Source organism: Lontra canadensis, unplaced genomic scaffold, assembly GCF_010015895.1.
Source record: "Lontra canadensis isolate GAN:19392208 unplaced genomic scaffold, GSC_riverotter_1.0 scaffold120, whole genome shotgun sequence".
Classification (NCBI taxonomy): domain Eukaryota; kingdom Metazoa; phylum Chordata; class Mammalia; order Carnivora; family Mustelidae; genus Lontra; species Lontra canadensis.
Window position 1 is genome coordinate 1,434,028 of NW_022631114.1, and position 21,338 is coordinate 1,455,365.

The 21,338-nt window shown below is 45.2% G+C and overlaps 1 protein-coding gene across 1 annotated transcript in view; it reads right to left on the reverse strand.

Annotated features, from left to right (window-relative positions):
- Positions 1–1,600: 1,600 nt before the first annotated feature.
- The window catches only part of MAP3K21 (mitogen-activated protein kinase kinase kinase 21), a 53,380-nt gene continuing 33,642 nt past the window's right edge, over positions 1,601–21,338 (reverse strand). Inside the window, exons 6-10 of the mRNA XM_032841084.1 lie at positions 17,430–17,552; positions 7,934–8,084; positions 7,471–7,568; positions 3,309–4,094; positions 1,601–2,004 (exon numbers count right to left, since the gene is read on the reverse strand). Of these exons, the coding sequence (XP_032696975.1) occupies positions 1,607–2,004; positions 3,309–4,094; positions 7,471–7,568; positions 7,934–8,084; positions 17,430–17,552 (1,556 nt within the window). The 3' untranslated portion in view covers positions 1,601–1,606. The remainder of the gene's footprint in view (positions 2,005–3,308; positions 4,095–7,470; positions 7,569–7,933; positions 8,085–17,429; positions 17,553–21,338) is intronic.

Below are 21,338 nucleotides of genomic sequence, written 5' to 3' on the forward strand. Positions count from 1 at the left end.
ACAAATGTTAAGTGTTTATTGTCATCCAAAATAACCACATTTTAGTGGCAGAAGGGAAGCATAATGGAACTTGACAAAAGAGTTCAGACAAATTTAAAAGCTCCTGGACAGCATTTCTGTAGCTTAATAACTCAGTAGTCTATTTGTACCATAGAGGTATGATTTTATAAAATAACTCATAAAATCATTTCAAATCATTTAAAATCCTGATCTGCTACCTCAAATCCATTTAAAATCCCGTATCTGAAAATAATCCATATTTGTCATTTCCACCATGTCAGCTTATCTTAGCAGATGTCTAACATTTTTCCACAATTTACTGAAGCATGAAGATAACTATAAAACACTTGAATTCTAACAGTGTCACTGTTTCTTGATTTGGCAGTGTTTCTCTCTAACGGTATTTGGGGTTATCAGAATAATCACACATTTATATAGAGAAAAATAAAATGGAATGACATGAATGTTTACAATGAATACCTATGTCACTTAATTTTTAAAAATCCTACTACAAAATGAAAAAGATTTTTAGTCTGGAGACTGAGTAAGTGGCTCCTGACGAAACAAGAACCATTTCTATAGGAAGAACCTACCGATTAGCCTTGCTCAGGGGGACCTAATGTGGTCTTAGCCAAATGCCCACGACTGACTGACTGACTGACCTTTTAAAGATCCGTTTTGGGGGACACCTGGGTGGCTCAGTTGGTTAAGCGTCTGCCTTTGGCTCAGGTCATGATCCCAGGGTCCGGGGATAGAGCCCCACATCGGGCTTCTTGGTCACCCCGCTTCTCTCTCTCCCTCTCCCTCTGCCTGCTGCTCCCCCCGCTTGTGCTCTTTCTGACAAATAAATAAATAAAAATTTAAAAAATCCATTTTGGGGTTCTGATAGATAAAATGTTTAGAAGTTACATTCAGTAAAACGTTTACAAGTACATTCAGTAAAATTTCCTCAGAGAGAAATAGGCATAATCCATGTAACACCTCAACATATCCATGCGTCGTAAGCCCATTGCTCAGTTCAGGGGGTGTCACTGGGGCTCACCATCTATCCTAGTCTTCAATTTTTTTCAAAATACATACCTTTACCGACTAGTATCACATTATTCTTGGCTTTTTGTTGTACAAATAACAAAAGGAACAAACAAAAAAAAGAAAAAAAAGAAGGAAGGAAGGAAGGAGGGAAGGAAGGAAAAAAGAGAAGGAAGGAAAGGCAAATGGGGAGAAAACAAAAGGAGGGACAAACATGGCGCACCTCATTCCGATTTGGGTCTTGGGGGATGCTGGTGAGAACCAACAGAACTTTACAACTACACTTCAGGTAACTGTACCCAGCATAGCTTTACGCTGCTGCACGTTTCTTGTTTCACACTCATTTACGCTTGTTTTGCACATTCCAAGTTACTACATAAGACTCCAGTAGCCAAAAAACGACAGACCGCTAACAGCAATCACATACATTTTTTTAGGAAGGTTGACATCCATTACTACTTCAGTAACATGGCCACAGCTTTCGAAAACACAGCAGCATTTAACAGTTCAAAGTGTTTTCATTTGTTCACCTTAAAAACAAAATGAAACATAGAAATGCTTGAACAACATAAGGCACTTAAGACAGAAACTCCTTCTCCAGCTGCCGCACGGACGGTCGGCTGGCTCTGCTCGTCATCCTGCCCAAAGGCACCGGGCCGTCCCTGCTCTGGCCTTGGGAGTCGGCATCCAGGAGGGAAGGCACGTGGGGTGTAGTCCTGTCCTCGGCCCCCCCGGGGGGACAAGCGGTGGGAGGAGTCGGACCCGGCCCGACAGAGAGCACCTGTGCCTGCCTGGCGGGCTGTGACTCCGAGCGGCTCCTGAAGGTTGGCAGGCGAGGTGGGGGCACCGGGACACCGGCTCTTTGTTTTTCCGGTGGGGCCTCCCTTGGCGGGGAGCACCGAGGCGTTCCCAGAGTCCACTCGAGGGGCAGGTCCGAGGCTCCGGGATCTGAGCTTAGAGCTGCGCCCGCAGCAGCTGCTGGAGAAAGCAAAGACCGTGCGTGGTTAGATCGAGACTTCCAAGCCAGCTGACATGCAGACCCGTAACTAGGAGGACCGGTCAATTACGGGGTCACCTTCAAGGGAGCTTCAACAAAACACCCTCAGCACACACCTTTCCAAACTATTGGGACACTGTGTGTGTGTGCCTATGAAGAAGTAACCAAGGTTGGAAGGGGTGTTTCTGCCTGGGGAAAATTGCAACCATGAACGTGGCTCATCACCTCCACAGCACTTCAGGCCGACGATCACTAGGGCTGTCTTAGAAACAGGGAAAGTTTCACGATGGATTACACTAAAGGTTTTAAAGGTTTTTTGTTTTTTTTTTTAAATGATGGGCAACATGATGAAACTTCACTTTCAAATTATGATCTGAAAAAAATGGATGACAGCAAGAAAGCAGTTAGATTTTAGATTTTATATGTCACCCCTTCTCTTTCTTGTCCCAAAGTCTGGACTCCGCACCACTCTAGCACATAATCACTGGCTTCTAAGTAAGAGAAAAAAAAAATGGTTTCTCATGGGATTGCTGTCCTAGGATTTCTCCTGTGCAGTCCTCAGTTACTAATAGCTACTGCCTTACAAGAGAGGAATACATTTATCTAAAGACAATGGACAATAAACTGAAAAAAAAAAATCACTTCTGGGCAGGGTTTTGGAAGAGCAGAGGAAAAGCAACAGAATGGGAACAGTTTCAGTTTCAATCACACTGGACAACTGGCCATACTGCACAACTCTACAATCTAAAAGGCATTTTCGTACACATGACCTTGCTTAATACTCATAACATATATTTGTAATTAATATACAAAAGAAATAATAGTGAGGCCCCACACAGCATGTTTGGCTCTTCCCCCTGCTAAAATTTAGCCTGACGGTAAGCTGAGCAGTGATGCTGGGGGTAGCAGAGGACAGCTTATCACAGGGGAGGCTGGGCGGCCAGTTTGAACTCCAGCTCTCCCGCCAATCGGTGGTTCAGATGTGGGCAAATGACCTGTCCTCTCTCCTGTGAGGGGCTTGGGGGCAGTTATTCCCCACCTGCCCATTCTGTTTCAGTTTGCTAGCATACACTGGCACTGCTGAGATCAATTATGCCTTTCTCAGAATTCAAAGAATAGAGTCAAATAAAAAAGCAGGGTAAAATTCAAGGAGCCATATTAACTGTGCAAACAAGCTTGTTCAACGTGACCACTTGGAAAGATACAAGCAGGTAACCACGCAACTTTACGTTCTAATCTCTGTGGTGGGGATTTGTACTTTGACCCAACTAACGCAACCTACTTGGGGTCTGACAAGCATTTCCCTCGGACAGGGTTCGTCTGTGATGTGATGCTCGTTCTTTCGAAGAAGCAGAATAAGGCACATTCCCGCATGTCCGCTCTAGGAAAGGAGGAGATGGGTTTTTCCATCGACTGCAATCAGTCTCGAGTCTTGGCGTGGAGGTCGGCTCGTGACTACGTCCTCCAATGGCTGCGCAAAAGCCTGGAGCGGGCATCTCGGGGTCCGAAGCAACGTGTGGGCTGCCCTCGGACAGCTCTGTGCTGTCCGTCTGCAGCAAGCACTTGGTGGAAAGAGAGGGCCCGGACAGAAGGCTCATGGCACCTGGTGGAGGGAGTAAGGGTGGGCTGCTGGCCCTCTCGCCCGTAGACGGTGGCCTTGTGGAAGGACTGGCCCCGCCTCGGGACTTGGGAGCCCACTGGAAGATCCCCTCACGTTTCTTCCTTTCTTCTTTGGGCAACAGTCCTCCGGCAGCCTGTGCTTGATGAAGCTCTCTGATATCCAGCCCCAGAGCGACTGATGCCAGCAGAACGGTGCAGCCGTGCAGGGCAGACTCCGTCTTCTTCCTCTGGGGGGACCTGCTCCGACTACTTGTAGGGGTCACCTGAGGAGGGCTTGCAGCAGGGCTCGAAGAGGGGCCCTCCTCCCAGCTTCCAGGCTCTACTGGATCCTCTCTCTGGCCATCTTTCCAAAGAGGTAGATCAACGTAGGCTTGGCTAGGAGATTTTATTTGCTTTGGTTTTCTGTGTTCTGGTCCATCGGGGGAAAGTTTTGGCTCTTCAGAAGCACCTAAACAAAGATATAAATTGTACCTGTTAAGTACAATTTGAAGGAAAAATAATTCAAACTGTACCATAAAATAAGGCTAAAATCTAATAAACACTCTAAGTCAAAGCACACAGAGGCCTTTTCAGTTCAGCAAACCGTTTGTCCAGGAGGACCTGAGGAAAGGGAGCCTGGGGCACAGAACTCACGGTCCCCTGCCGAGGACGCAGCGAGCATATCATCCGCTGTTCCCTGTCCTCCAGAAAATGGTTCCTCACTGGCACGGGCAATATAGTTATTATCAGAAGAAGTCAGCAAGTTACAGAAACGCACACACCCACATGCAGGCCCTGTAACGTGTCAGACAACACATGCCCTTTGCCTCCTCTCAGCGTGTCGGGCCCGGTTATCTGTAGCTCACCTGCGTGTACAAGAACCAACAGGCCCCAGATCAGTGGTTCTCAGAGTGTGCCTCCTGGCTCAGAGCTCCGGCATCCCCCGGAAACTTGCAGAAATGTGAATTCCTGACCCACTCCAGACTATGGAGTCAGAAATTCTACCGCTGAAGCCCAGGGGTCTGTGTTTTAATAAGCTTTTACTCAAGTTTGGGAGCCACTGGACTAGAAGATGATTCTCCAAAGAGGCCCCAAAGGGTAACACATTAGATCAGCTAAAGAACAAGCAGTCATTGTTATCACAGACGTGCTCAGCAGTGAGTGAACAAAAACAACAAATGGCTTAATCCATGTTCCAAGCAATCACAACAGAGCCTCCCATGACTTCCCCAGTATTATGTCTTACAATACCTGAGTGTGATCTAGAATCCAGATAAGCCAAGACACCAGCTTTGCCCCCAACGAGCTGGAGGTGCTTTTCCCATCATCCCTGTCCTTCAGGGTGCCCTCTCCTTCCTCTGCCTGGCCTCCTTCCACGCTCTCACACTGACCCCAAGCTCCCTTTTCCCCCAGAGAGCCCTCTGTCAAAGTACTCCCTGATGCCAACAGAGCCGAAGGCGGCCCATCCCCCCACATGCAATCTCAGCTTCCTCCGAAGCTCTCCTACCCTTGCATCTTTCGGTGTTTGTACTTTGAGATCACAGTCCAGATGTGCACGCCGGTAGGCTTCTGACCACCTGTTTGCGTATTTAAATTTGGAAGGATCTCCCCTGCATAGTACTCTCATCATGTAGGCACGAAATGCATTTGGGTGAAATGAATATGCATCACACATGTGCCCAGCACATGTAACGGGCAACGAATTATCAACTCATCATTTAAAAAACAAGAGTGGGGGGAATGCTATCGACAAGTGAAATTCATTGACTTAAAAGTACATTGAGCCTGGGCTGCCTGGGTGGCTCAGTGGGTTAAGCCTCTGCCTTTAGCTCAGGTCATGATCTCAGGGTCCTGGGATCGAGTCCCACATCAGGCTCTGTGTTAGGCAGGGAGCCTGTTCCTCCTCTCTCTCTCTAATTGTGATCTCTCTCTGTTAAAAAAAAAAAAAGTACATTGAGCCTTTCCTAATGTGTGTTCATGGGTACCTTTACTGGTCAGTAAAGCAGACTCTTGCCCCTGAAGTGGGCATCAACTTATGGTGGTCCATTGTAACCTTCCCTTTTGATTACTGATGACCAGCATCTGTAGCCCTCAAACCAAGGTAAATATCTACATAACATCAAAATGTGTCCTTTGAGGATTCATGTAGGCATCTGGACAGGTGGTGAGTGTCCGCTGTGTTCCAAGCACTGCGAGTGGTAAACAAAAGTGATAAAACCCTTGACATTCCAGTTTGGGAGTGAAACAGAACACACACAATAAGGGCGTCAATGTAGGCAAGTAAGGATTTCCGGTAAGAGCTATGAGTAAGTAAGACTGGGTCATGAGACACAGGGATGGGGTGTGATGCTGCTTCAGTGAACGGTCAGGAAAAGCTCTCAGGAGACCTGGGGCTGAGACACAACTGCTTAGGAGGACAGGACCACACAGACAGGCGGTGGGAGGGGCCACACAGGAGGGACACACAAGTGTGTCATTCTCATTAACTCATCAAGTGAACTTCTGGAGTTCACTTAATGGAGCTTGAGCAGAGCCAAATATATCCTAGTATTTCCTCCAACTGTCCTGTGGAGGACCTACTAATGGGTCAGAACATTCTAAAACAAATAAATAAATAAAAGAATTGAGGGGGAAAAGAGGGAGGACTTCTCCGATTAATCTCCCTGTTTAGTTACAAATAATGAAAAATATACTCTAGGTTGAACAGTTTTATTACAATTAGCTGTTCTTCCTTGGTCTTCAAACCATATTTGACAATAAATTGCAACATGTAATAAGAGGGGAACCTCTCACCTTCCGAGGCAAGAGTCAGAATGTCATCGTGAACGCGACAACAGGAAGCCCTGAGCACCCATCCTGCATGTGCCCACATGTACTTGTGCACGTCCTCATGACAATGCGAAAGAGAAGTGAACATGGGTAGTGACTGACGGGGATGCTTGTTGAATTAAGCACGGCCCTGATGACGAATTCAAGAAGTGGACACCATGTTCTGCGAAAACATCTTTAATCTGGCCACCGTGTCCAAGAGTGGTCTTAAATAGTCAAGTTTAAAGACCAATTTTCTTTTCTCTGGTGATGACAATCCTTGAGGTTTTACTTTTTCTTTTTTTTTTTTTTAAGATTTTATTTATTTATTTGAGAGAGAGATCACAAGTAGGCAGAGAGGCAGGGAGGCAGGCAGAGAGGTGGTGGAGGAAGCAGGCTCCCTGCTGAGCAGAGAGCCCGATGTGGGGCTCAATCCCAGTACCCTGGGATCATGACCTGAGCTGAAGGCAGAGGCTTAACCCACTGAGCCACCCAGGTGCCCCTCCTTGAGGTTTTTCAACACCATCTCTCTTCAGCCTTTTAATATCTGAATACTGAACAGGATACTAAGTATTGAAAATAATTATGATTCCTCAAATTAAAGAGTTTCTAAGGTAATCCTCTCTAAGTGGTGGTTTTCCACAGAGAACCTGCTTGACAGGATTTTGTCCTGTTAAGCAGTGGCAATGCAGCCGAAGCCCACCCCTAAATCTCAGGAGAATTCCAGGATGTCTACATTTTCATAGTTGCTATCTCCTATACTACATTAATTCTACAGAATTAATTATGAGACTAATTTTTCTGGTAGAGAATAGGAGTTACAAATTCCCAAGGAGTAATGTGGAGCCTAATTACTATCCGTCAGGACAGGACAGCAAGTAAGTTTTGAGCCTAAGTAAAGGTACACGCAGGAGAACTTCTTGCTAACCTTCCCTGTGCTACTTGAAGGACCACATGAAACTTTCAAAGCAAAGCGTCTACAACACTCAGATGCTACGTCGAACTCGAACAGATTCTATTTGCTGAAGCAGATTTACCTGGCTGGTCCACAAATAATGAAGCCAACGGCGTGGTTTTCGGATTCTTTATTAAGAGAGCTGACCAAGGGCTGTTGCCGTCTGAGAGAGGTCTTATTCTAAAAGAGAAAGACGTTTATTTCGATAGAACCACGTGGCACACAGATTGGGTTTTGACAGCTACATACCGACGACACTTTTGAGTCAGAGAGGGACCACATTTGCACCGTTCTGAAGGGCTGACAAAGCACAAACAGAACGTGGAAACGAGGCAGGAAATAGATCAAAGTGTTTTAACTGCCTCACTACGTGGTAACATAAATTAGTAGGACAAACTCGTCCTAGAAATGAAATTAACATTCGGGTATCTCTGCACTATCCCAGTCGCAGTCTAGAAGTGAAGTCTGGCCGATGCGGAATTCTAGAAGGCACCCGCTACCTGTCATGGTCCACGCTGACGGGCCACTGGGTGTCACACACTTACCTTTCTTTGCTATCACTTCTTTCTTTCATTTGAATTGAGTTGGGTCCCCAGGTACAACCTTTTTTCCTGAAGTTCTTTTTCACATCCTCAAATTCTTCTTGTCGGCTGACCGTGTTCCTTCCCCAGGTTTTATTGCTTTCGTCTGAAGTCACTAGGGGGAGAGCATCACGCATTAAACGATTACCAAAAAAACCTGAAGTCAGACCGATCCAACCAGTGGTACAGCTCCCTCACTCGAGGAACGCCAAAAGAGAAGAAATGGGAAGGTGCAGAAGGGACTTCTCCCGTCCTACCAATGGCAAGTGGCTTCCTCTCATCATTAAAGTAGCCAAAAAGTGGAATGAGTTAAAAGAAAAGACAAACTGAGCCTAAGGAACAAAAGCCAGTTTCTAGGTTGCGGTTTAATCCAAGTTTTTATTAGTTATCACGAGTTTCCCGCAGCCATCGCTACAGTAGCTTTTTCAAACCTCCAGCTGTTGAATGGTTGCCCTGCCCGCCCCCCACCCCCTTGCTTTTTCTCCCGGCCTCACAGGGAGGTCCGCATCCACATTTAGTGTCTGTGTTTTTTTTTTTTTTTAAAGATTTTATTTATTTGACAGACAGAGATCACAAGTAGGCAGAGAGGCAGGCAGAGAGAGAGGAAGAAGCAGGCTCCCCACTGAGCAGAGAGCCTGATGTGGGGCTCGATCCCAGGACCCTGGGATCATGACCTGAGCCAAAGGCAGAGGCTTTAACCCACTGAGCCACCCAGGTGCCCCACTGTGTCCGTGTTTTGCTGACACACCCCACGCTATCCTTCTAGCCTCGAAGTGTGCTTGCCCTTGGTGCCTGCAAGGGATTCAGGCATCCCTGGGGACAGTGGCTCCTGTTGCCATAGACTTTGACAACCAGTCCCGGGAGTAGACGGCCCAAAGCCCAGTGCAAAACATCATGACACATCTACAGAGGGGAGCATTCCATGGCCACAGGGAATGAGGCTCAGATATGGAGAATGTCAAGTGTCTACGTCACAGATTGCACAGACCCATTTTAGGAAATGTACGTGTTTATGCACGTGTGTGTATAAACACAGGCATCAAGCTCTTATTCAAGTGTTGACCTTCGAGGGAGACGTCTGCTTACGGAAAGACGGAAATTTCACTTCTTTATAATCAGTTTTTTAAGAATTGCCTGCATTGTGGGTGATGCTTGATTTGTGTGTTTCAGTATTTCCACACTTGAAAATAGACGTGTCCCTGTGCAGGGAGGTGTCTGTGTGTCTGCATGTGTATGTGTGCGTGTGTGTGCGACAATCCTAAGTCGTTTGCACTTACTACGGCGTCAGCGCAGAGTCAGAGGGGACTGGCGGGCAGTCTGCAGGTGTGTGGGGGCCCCGGGCTGGAGGAGACCGGCTCTGCAGGGCTGTGGCACCGCCAAACCCGACCCGCTCACACCGGCACAAGCCACCTGCCTGCGGCCCCTGGGACAGCGACGACCCTAGAGCTTTCTGTTGGGCCCTTTACTAAACATTTACTGTCCTAGGAGGCTGGGAAGGGCATGGAGGAGTCCACGCTCTTGGAGACTCTTTGACTGCAGAGCTGCTGAGCTGGGTCAAACTGCACAACCTCTCTGCCTTGTTGCAGGATCACGGAAGTAGCTACCTCATGAGGTCGTTTTGAGAATTACACGAATGGACAGATGGAAACCGCTCAGAACGGAGCGGGGCAGGGCACGCGTTCTAGGTGGCGAGGTTGCTCCTTCTGCCTTCACCGAAGCATCACAGACTAGGCATCTCGACGCTGAGCTAGCAAAATTTCTTGGTTTTTGTCCGGTATGAGAATTGGTAAGTAGGGCTGGGTCGGAGGAGGGAGGGTTGCTGACATCTTCAGGTTGTATCAATCCTCTCCTTGGAAAAACACGAGCTCTACCTCTACTCTAGATTATGACACTCGGTTACTGAGAAGCATGCCACAGCCGTAAACAGCGGCAGGCTCCTGGAAGGGCACCACGCTACCTGGTGGGCTCCTCCGCCCTTGGATTCTATCTGACAACGCGGGAAAGGTGTGTTTTACTCTTGCTCTGAGACACACCCTGAAACCGGAATTCTCAGAAGAGGAGTATAATTTTTTTCTTATTCCCAAAGAGAAGGACACCCTGCATATGGTGTCACGTAGTCATACCAACCGTTAGAGAAAGCCAAAGGACACAGAGTAAGAAAAACTAGGAAGAAAATATTTTGTGCCAATATCAGATGTTTTTGGCAGACTGTGCTTCTTTCCATGATGGTGACATACTCATATTTTTACCTAAAGTCAAGCTTATATTGTATTTTGATTTTGGTATTTACTCCGGGAGTCTTTAAACAAATTGGGGGTAATCGCTTTTGTTCAATCTCACTGAAACGATGCTCACGTCTCTCAGTACATATAATTATTGCCTCCTTTAGTTTCAGAGGTTTGGGAGGCGTTTTTCTTTTCTTTTCTTCTCACAATGCTTTCATAATAAATTTTTCTAAGTTTACGCACATTGCCCTGTCTTAGATCGGGGGGAAATGTGCAGACCCAGCTACCACCCGCAGCGGCAGGAAGCCCGTTCCTCCGAATCAGACGCGTCTACTGATCCACCCGAGAGGCAAAATCCTCAGGATGAAGGCTCGCTCACGTGACGAAGGCGGGCCGCGGGAGAGCCGCAGGCCGTACCAAGTTCACGGGAAGAGCGATGGTTAACATGATGATCAAAACAACTACCGGCGCACATGGGGCTCTTACCACATGTATACGCCTGACCCTGGTCAACTACTGTGTCCCCGGTTCACAGAAATAGAATCTGAAGCAGGACGAGCTTAAGAAAGTCTGAAATCGTAGGGTAGTGGGGCCAGAGCTGGGATTTGTCCCAGGCAGCGCGGCTCCAGTCTACGCCCTCAACGGTCATGCTCTCCTGAAGCCTCGAAGCAGGATATCCATGCCCGCTAGGGACCAGAGGGGACAGACACGTAGATAAGAGGGGCTGCTGGGAACACCTGGGGTCACAAACAAGAGGATGATGGTTCGGGACATAGAATGGGAACAAACAGTTGTGCGCACAGAGCTGGGCCTGTTTGGCAGATCTGCCTCCAGACGCTTTCATCTGTCACTTTCGAGAACCAATGCTGAGCGCCCTGTTGTTCGGGGAAAGTGGGGATGTTCCCCGAGCTGGCTTTGAGGCAGCCCCACCAGGTGAGAACCTACGTGACATCCCTGAAGTATTCAGTTTGAGTAGTACAAGTCTTGGGTCTCACCGGGCTTATCCAGGTATGACTTCCCCACTTCCGCGAGGTTGTAGCCACGGCGCAGCAGCGTGGAGACGGGGACTCTCTGTTGTGGTGGGACTGGGCAACAGCACAGCCACTCCGGGAGGCAGTTTGGTGTGTCTGCTAGAGCCAGACACGCTCACTGCACGAACCAGCGATCACACTCCATGGTACTCACCCACAGGAGTTGAACAACTACATCCACGCAAAACCCGTGCGTGACTTTCCGGCACCTTTATTCGTAACTGTCAGAGTTAAAAGCTGGAAACGACGAAGATGGTTTTCTGCAGGTGAGCGGGTGACAATGAGCTGAGCTCTGCCCACACAGCGGCACGCCACTCCCTGAACAGCGCCCGACAGAAAAGAGCTACGGGCCACGAAAAGGCGTGGAAGACACGTCCATGCACGCTGCTGAGTGAGAGGAGCCAGTCTGGAAAGGCTTCCTGCCGAAGGACTGAAAAAGGCAAAACTGCAGCGAGGGGAAGGATCCGAGGCCACCAGGCACGGAGGGCGGAGGGGTGAATCGGCAGAGAACAGAAGATTTTTAGGGCCGTGAAAACACTCCCTGTGATACCAGAGTGGTGCACACATGTCGTCGTGCGTTTGTCCAAGCCCAGGATGCGCAGCACCGAGAGGGAACTCCAGGGCACACGACGGATTTGGGGTGACAAGGACGTTCCCTGATCATGACAAAGCATCCACTGCAGTCATAGAGGGGGCCTGGGTGTGGGAGGGGGCACCGGGGAAATATCTGCACCTTCCTCTCGGTTTTGCCATGAACCTAAAATTGCTCTGAAAAAGTCAAGTTTGGAAAAAAAAAAAAAAAGGAATATGAAAACATGGAAGAGAAGAGAGAAACAGCGGCGTAAAGACAGAGGGATCATGACTTCCCATTCCCTTGTCTGTTCTACAGGCTATGAGGTAAGACCTGCCATCCTTTTTGTCCTTTCATTAAGCTCCTACTCAGTCTAAGGAAAGGCCGAGTATGGCTTTGTTAGAAATGCTACCTCAGAAAGACATGTTACTTATGATAAAACGACAGTCCCTTAAACTGATTCAGGTTATTAAACATTTATTCAGATCACGTCTCTTTAACTATGAGGAGACTAATATACTGGGATCCTGGGAGCTTCAAAAAAAAAAATCTCTCTGCCGGTGCCAATGTTTTCATTACAAAACAAACAAACAAACAAACAAAGCAAAAACCAAACAACAAAAAAAGAAATTGATTGTAGGCCTGATCAGGGAAAATACTGTTTTGGATTTTTTTTTTTTTTTCCCAAATAAGTATAGTGAGTAGCAAAACATTAAGTTTGGTGAAGAAAGGAGAAGCAGCAAGTCAATTATTTAATACGGTAACATGGGACGATCACCACATTACTTACATATACATATAAAACACACTCTTGTTTTGCTTTGCCTACTTTTTGGACTCACTTTTGATAAAAGTCAATAGTTTTATTTAATTCCACTAAACGTTGATTTAAGGTCTAACTGAAAACTCTCACATTGGTGCCAGGCAAATTAGCTACATGCCTTTTTTTCCCCCACCAGTCTGAACACTCTCTCTAAAATCAAAATACTACATAGTATTTTAAAGTATTATGTTGCCCAGCATAGACCAAATGAAACATAGAGCTCAAAGAGCAATTTTTTTTTTCCAAACAAGGAAAGAAATGGAAAAATCTTGAATTCCTGATTTCATTTTTCAAAATATCCATAAATATGCTACTGATATAATTAGGTTATGCTAATTTTGCATACAAGTGTTTATCAAAGTGTCTCAAGATATGGTACTCCCTGTTCTACTCTGTGGCCTGGGCAGATCACCAATTGCATAGAATCTAAAAACCATTATTGTGAAAATAAGTCTGCACAGCAAAGGAATCTATCAATAAAATGAAAAGGCAGTCTACGGAGTGGAAGAAAATATTTGCAAATCACATATCTGAAAGGGGTTAATATCCAAGATGTATAAATAACTCATACACCTCACTAACAAAAAGCCAATAATCCAACTAAAAATGGGCAGAAGAGCTGAATTTTTCCGAAGAAGACATCCAGATGGTCAATAGACACAGGAAAAAATGCTCAACATCACTCATCATCACAAAAATGCAAGTCAAAACCACAGTGAGGTATCACCTCACACCTGTTAGACTGGCTAGTATCAAAAAGACAAGAAATAGTGTTAGTGAGGGTGTGGAGAAAAGGGACCCTTGTGAACTGTTGGTGGGAATGTCAACTCCTGCAGCCACTGTGGAAAATGATATGGGGGTGTCTCAAAAAATTAAAAAAGAACTACCAAATTGTGACCAAGATGGTTACATAGGGTATACTGACTTTGTTCCTCCTCACAAGAACATCAAACAACTATTTGAGAATAAGATACCACTGAGAGGATCCTAGAACACAGGGGCGAGGCTACAGCACTCCCCTTACACCCCAGAGACCAGGACAAACCACATCATAAGGCTAAGGGAAGCAGCTACACATGGAGTGCACTGCCCCCCTCCCCGGCCCAGTGCAGCACCACAAAGACAGGTCTCCCCTGACCCTCCAGTTCTTCCAGTGGACAAAGAGAAACCAGGGGGAAGAGTACACCCCCATCATCGTGGGTCACTTTTGCAGGAGCCGTACTCTGATCCTGCACCAGGGGGAATATGGGGGATCACTCCCAAACTCATTCTATAAAGCAATCATTACCCTGTTACCAAAACCAGAAAAGGACATTACTAGAAAAGAAAACTATGGGCCAATATCCCTAATGAGCATAGATGTAAAAATTCTGAATAAAACACTAGCAAGCAAAATTCAGCAGCACATTAAAAGGATCATTCACTATGATCAAGTGGGATTTATCCCTGGGATGCAAGGATGGTTCAACATATACAAATCAATCAATGTGATACATCACATTAATAGAATGAAAGAAAAGAATCATATGGTCATCTCAATAGATACACACACACACACACACACTTGACAGAATTCAATATCCATTCATGTTAAAAACCCTTGACAAATTAGGCACAGAAGGAATATCTCTCAACAAAATAAAGACCATGGATGATGAGCCCACAGCTAACATCATCTATATGGTGAAAAGTTGAAACTTTTCCTCTAAGATCAGGAACAAGAGTGCCCACACTCACCACTCCTATTCAACAGAGAAATGAAAGATCTCTGTTCTGAAAACTGTAAGATAGTGATGAAAGAAATCAGAGAAGACACAAATAAATGGAAATGTATCCTGTGTTCATGGATTGGAAGAAAATGCTAAAATGTCAATACTACCCAAAGCTACCTATAGATTCAATGCAATCCTATCAAGATTCCAATGGCCCTTTTTACAGGAGTAGAAAATCCCTTCCTAAAATTTATATGGAATCCCAAAAGACCACAAATAGCCAAAGAAATATTGAGAAAAAACAAAGCAAGAGATATCCTACTCCCTGATTTTCAGCAGTGCTGTAAGTAATCCAAACAGTATGGTACTGGCATAAAAACAGACAAATAGACCAACAGAATAGAACAGAGAGCCCAGAAGTAAACTCCACCGTTTATGCTCAACTAATATTTGACAAGGGTGCCAAGAATACGCAATGGAGAAAAGACTCTTTAATATTCACATGTAAAAGAATGAAATTCAAGCCCATATATTATAACCACTCATAAAAATTGATTCAAAATAGATTAAAGACTTAAATGTAAGACCTTAAACCATGAAACTCCTAGAATATAAGAATAAATATTTTTGACATGGGTCTTGGCCAATGATTTTTTTGGTTATCACACCAAAAGCACAAGCAACAAAATAAAAAATAAGTGGACTACATCAAACTAAAAAGTGTCTATACGGCAAAAGAAACCATCAACGAAGTGGAAAGACCTATGGAATGGGAAAAAATATTTGTGAACTATATACCTGGTAAGGGGCTAATAACCAATATATAAAAAAACACAGAACTCAATAGCCAAAAAAAATCAAGTAACCTGATTAAAAAATAGGCAAAGTTCTTGAACAGACATTTCTCCAAAGACGACATATGAATGGCCAACAGGCACATGAGAGATGCTCAACATCACTAGTAATTAGGAAAATGCAAATCAAAACCACAATGAGATATCACCTTGCACCTTTTAGAATGGCCACCCTCAAGAAGACATGACATAACAAATACTGGCAGGGATGTGGAGAAAAGGGAACCCTTGTGGACTGCTGGTATGACAGCAAGTTGGTGCAGCCACTATGGAGAACAGTATGGAGGAGCCTCAAAAACAGAAAATATGATCTAGCAACTCCACTTCTAGGGATATACCCAAAGGAAATGGAAATACTAACTTGAAAAGATATCCGTACCCCCATGTTCATAGCAGCTTTATGAACAATAGCCTAAACATGGAAACAACCCAAGTGTCCATCAATGGATGAATGTATATATACACAATGGAATGCTGCTCAACCATTAGAAAGAACGAGAGCTTGCCATTTCCAACAACATGGATGGACCCAGAGGACATTAGTCTAAATGAAATAAATCAGACAGAAAAAGACAAATACTATATGATCTCACTTACACATGGAATCTAAAAAAAAAGAAAGAAAAGAAAACTGACAGAAAAAGAGAACAGACTTAAAACCAGAGGTGTAAGGTAGAGGAAGGGGGAATCGGAGGAAGGTGGTCAAAAGGTATAAGATAAATTATAGTTATAAGATAAATAAGTACTGGGAATATAATGTGTGGGATGACTATGGCCAACACTGCTGTATGATATAAAGAAAAGTTAAGAGAGTAAATCCAAATAGTTTGCATCACAAAGAGAAAAAACATTTTACCTTTTTTTTTCTTTCTTTTCTTTTTATCGTATCTATATGAGAAGATGGACGTTAGCTGAACCTATTGAGGTAATCAATTCACCGTATACATAAATCAAATGATCACGCTTAAATGTATACAGTGATGCATGTTAATTATTCCTCAATAAAACTGGAAAAAAATATAACTACCATACGATCCAGCAATTCCACTTCTGGGTACTTGAAGAAAACAAAAATACTAAGTCGAAAATATATACACACCCTCAAACTGAGGGCAGCATTATTTAGACTAGCCAAGACATGAAAACAACCTTAGTGTCCATCAACAGATGAATGGATAAAGAAAATGTGGTATATCTATACAATGGAATATTATTCAGCCAGAAAAAAAAAACCAATGAAATCTTGCCATTTGCAACAACATGGATGGACCTCATGCGAAGGGAAGTAAGTCAGACAGACAAATATTATATAATCTTGTTTATATGTGGAATCAAATTTTTTAAAAAAGACCTCAAACGTACAAAGAATAAATTGGTGGCCGCCAGAGGCAGAGGGTAGACGAAATGGGTGAAGGTGGTCAAAAGGAACAAACTTCTGGGTATAAAATAACTAAGTCATGGGGACAGAATGTAGAGTGTGGTGACTATAGTTAGAAACACTGTATTGCATATCTGAAAGTTGCCAAGAGAGTCAATCTTTAAGGTTCTCATGGTAAGAAAAATAGATTTTGTAACTATGCATGGTGACAGATGTTAACTAGACTTACTGTGGTGATCATTTTGCAATACATTTGACTCTCGAACAACATGGGTTTGAACTGTGTGGGTCCACTTTTATGTGGACTTTTTTCAGTAAGTACAATATAGTCTAGTAAATGTATTTTCTCTTAAGATTTTCTTAATATTTTCTTTTCTCTGGCTTACTTTATTATGAGAATATGGTATATAATACGTATAACATGCAAAATCTGTGCTCATTGACTGTTTCTTGCGAATCAGTACGACTTCTAGTCAACACCAGGCTATTAGCACTTAAATTTCTGGGCAGTCAAAAGTTGTATGTGGACTTTCAGCTGTATGGCATGGTGGTGGGTGCAGTGGTGGTGAGCATCCCTAACCCCCCATGTTGTTTCTGGGTCAACTATATACACAAGTATCAGATAATCATGTTGTATGCCTGGAGTTAGTATAATGTTATATGTCAATTATGTCTCAGTTAAAAAAAGAAGAAGAAAATTAGACTAAGAAATGTAAGACCAAATTTTGTTTTCTGAATAGTTGGGACACCTATTAAAGTCACGTGTTAGTGACAGTGAGCAATGGTACACGTTGGGTTGATGGACTCCAAGTCAGTGAAGGACAGAAAGCCCCAGAGGAGCCCCCATGCCCCGGGGGAAGGCTTACGCTGTATCGCTCGGAGCCGAGGGATCACTGTGGGGCTGCTGGGTGGGCTGGAGCCGTTGCTGTTCACACTCTTTCGTTTGTCCAAGTTGGGAGAGGCCTGGACGGTGATTTTATGCTGGAAGTCTGTTGGACAGGCAAAGAAGTGAGAATTGAGAGTTCATGGTTTTAGGCTCTATTCACAGGTACTTTGTCAGTACAAAACACTAAGAGCAAAATCTGCCAGAGGGTAAGAAGGAGGTATCTCTGGGTCTGTTTCTTGGTTTCCTTCTTATCTTCCATTCAGGGCTCTAGAGTCAATAATAATCAGAGTTTACAATGGCGCCTGGGTGGCTCAGTCGGTTGAGTGTCTGCCTTCAGCTTGGGTCATGATCCTGGGGTCCTGAGATCGAGTCCCACATCAGGCTCCCTGCTCAGCGGGGAGTCTGCTCTTCCCTCTGCCTCCCTCTGTCTCTCATGAATAAATAAAATCTTTCAAAAAAATAATAGGAGTCTAGGATATGTTAGGTATAGTCAGACACCCAGGCACAGACCAATGGGACATTACTGAGTACTTGTAGAACCTAACCATCTTCTAGGAAGGAACGTGACCTTGGTGTGGTCTAACACAGTGGAAAACAAATTTGAAAGAGGAGACACTGTGGATTTCAGTGAGTCCTGGTTCTGCTGCAGACCATCTAGGGACCTCAAACCGGTAAGGAACCCTCTGAGCTCATCTCTGCTACTGTTGGACAGAAACAACCAACACATCACATCTCTGCTGTGGTAATTAAAACAGAAAATGCTGGCTCTAGGGGGTCTGGAACATGCTACCCCCCAAAACCTTCCCTTAACCTATTACATTTCTCCACGACCGTCTACTCTTCATCAAACCCAGTAGAAGAACACTCCGGTCTGTTTCTTTAGGTCTTCATTTCCTTATGAAGTCTCCCCTGTCAAATCAAATTTATGTTAAATAATTTTTTATGCTCCCCCCCCATTAATCCACCTTTGACAGTTTGACTTTCAGACCCCAACGGGGACCCTAAGAAGGTCAAGGAAAACTCCCCCAACCTTGCCCCGGTTAAAAGCATTCCGCAGTCCTAGGACCTAACGGTCACACGGACAGCTGTCATGAAACTGCAGCCAACGACTAGGAATTAGAGGTAGTGTCACCAGAGTGGAAGAGGAGAGTGTCTGGGAGTACTCTGTCAGCTGTTGGAAAGTCATCAAAACCTCAGGCGCAGGTAAAAGAAATTACTCCAGTGCACTGCAGGGCTGAACCTTTGGATTTTCTAGTGGCTGTTTTTACAGCTCGGTGGGGGCAGAGGTTAACTGGTAGGTTCTGTCTGGTGGTGATGCAAACAATTTCCGTCTGGTGTGAAAGACAATCCCAAAGGTTATGGCTTGTGGCCACACTGGACATTAACCCTGTTTATATTTAACCTAGAAATCTAACCCTAACGTTTCCTTATTCAACTGCCCATAGATATGTAGCTCCTCAAACTCCCACTGAAACCAATTTTAACTGGTTGTCCTAATTATTGGCAAGTTGGATAAAAATCTTTGACATGCGTTCATCTCATATTTGCAAGAGAGCTATGATTTTCCTTTTTGAAGACTGTACTTTACACTTTAAAGGACTTGAAAGAACCACCTAGTGTTTAACATGAGGAAGAGCTGGAACCCGGCAGTCAGAAATGTCTCCGGTCGTCCCTGCTGCGCATCCGGAAATGTGGAACATTGTCTTCTTCTCCCTGACCCTCCGCATCCGAGCGCACACAACATATCGTGTCAGTCCCGTGCTCCAGATTCACCAGAGAGCTCTAGTTGAGAAGCTTGTACGCCAGCTTCTGGAAGCAGCAGACTCCGCATGTCAATCCCAGCCTCGCGCTTGGCAGCCACATGAATTTTCAGGAGGCATCGCAGTTGTCGCCACGTACAAAAATGGAAAGTAAATCACAATTTCTACTCTGCAGGACAGCGCTGAACAATTAACTAGAAAGTATAGAGAACACTCGGCTCGGGGCTCGGACAGAAGCTGCCGTGACACATGTCGGTGACTCTTTCTGTTCTCTGCATGCCACTGCCGCTGCCATCCCACGCTGGAGGAGCTGCCGCAGCTCCCTTCCCAGCTTCCTGTGTCTGCCCTGGGTCCCTCGGGTCTAGCTCACGGCAGCCAGATGCATTTTAAAAATGTATGCCAGCCCACAGCATCCCCCTGCTGACAAGTCTTCAAAGGTTCTGCATTACTTAAGTGACAGAGATCAAAGTTGTCACATGCTGGGTAGGCCCTCAAGTCTGAGTCTGGGTTCTTCGTGCCTCCCGCCTCCTGCTGCCCTGTTCTCCCGTCACTTGCTGTGGTCTGAACTGGGGGGTTGGCAAACTTTACTGTAAAGTGCCACAGAGGAAATGTTTTAAACACCGTGGGCCACATGGCCTCTGTTACAGGTACTCAAATCTGCCGATCCCGTGAGCAATTGGTCGTACACGATACGTACGTGTGTTCCAATACAACTTTATTTATGGAAATGGCAATTTAAATTTCATAAAGTGTTCACGTGCCATGACATATTATTGGTCTTCTTTTCGAGTGTTTAAAAGTGCATAAACCATTGAACCGTTTTGTGGGCTGCACAGAATGGGTGGGGGGCTGGTCTGGCTGACCCCCGGACAAACCGCAGCGGTCTTTCTCAGTTCCTGGGAGGAACCAAGCCTTCTCTGCCTGTGCTCGCTGCCTGATCTCTTCCTCCTCCTCTGTACTCAGTCAATTCCTAACTTCAAGTTTCATTTTATTTTTCTTATTTTTAGATTTTATTTATTTATTTGACAGAGAGCGAGATCACAAGCAGGCAGAGGCTGGCAGAGAGAGAGAGGGGGAAGCAGGCTCCCCGCTGAGCAGAGAGCCCGACACGGGGCTCGATCCCAGGACCCCGAGATCATGACCTGAGCTGAAGGCAGAGGCTTAACCCACTGAGCCACCCAGGCGCCCCTCAAGTCTCATTTTAAATGTTACCTCATTAGGATGACTTCTTTCAGCTAAAAGGTGACACCTTTCAGCTAATCACTGTCATATGACCCTTCTCTCATCGTAGTTAATAATCTTAGCGAGTAAATGAGTATTTAATTATTTGTTTTGGTCTCATTCCCCTGCCCCCAGGACAACGTTAGCTCTTGGGGCAGGGGCCAGAAACCTCCATCACGGCAGCACCCCACCGCAGGCTGGCACACTGCCCCGCCCAGAACGGCTACTTAGGAAATCTTTGCTGAGTCAATATTTTCTCTGCTTAAGATTATAAATAACATAAGGGCAGAGATCCTGTTTATTTTCTCATAATCCCTGCTACTTGATCATGGTACATCTGCGAGTGTTTGTTGAACAAGAAAGCGGTGTAAGGTTTTGCAGTAGAATCAAACTGGAGCTTACGGTTGATGGCTGGAATGTAGCTAGCAGGGTGCACGGTGGTTTGGAAGACAAAGCGAGGGGAAATGAAGGAGCAGGTAGGCGGTTCCTCCCGTCTACCAAGTAAGAAAAATGAAAGATCTGACCTCAGTGGAGAATGGGTGCAAGAGAGCAGTTTAGCAGGACATGGTGACGGACTGGATTTGGTGGGGGAGGGGGAAAAAGTAAAAGAAAGAATTACCCTTACCCATAGACACAAAAGAGTTTATTTTAGATTGAAGTGCTTTGTGAAGGTTCAGCTAGCCCCATGACATGTCAGAACATTCTGGAAGCAAATTGTCCAGGAGACGCCAGCCCTCAGAACAGGAGGGCCAAAGGTGGGTGTGTTCTTGCCATCCTCAGAACTAGAGAACCAAGTGACAGCATGTGAACCAGAGACCAAGGGGAACAGATGATGGCAGGGTAACTGGCACAGAACGTCGGTAAGACCAAGGAGGAGTAGCAAAGACACAAAACTGGATTTCAACGAT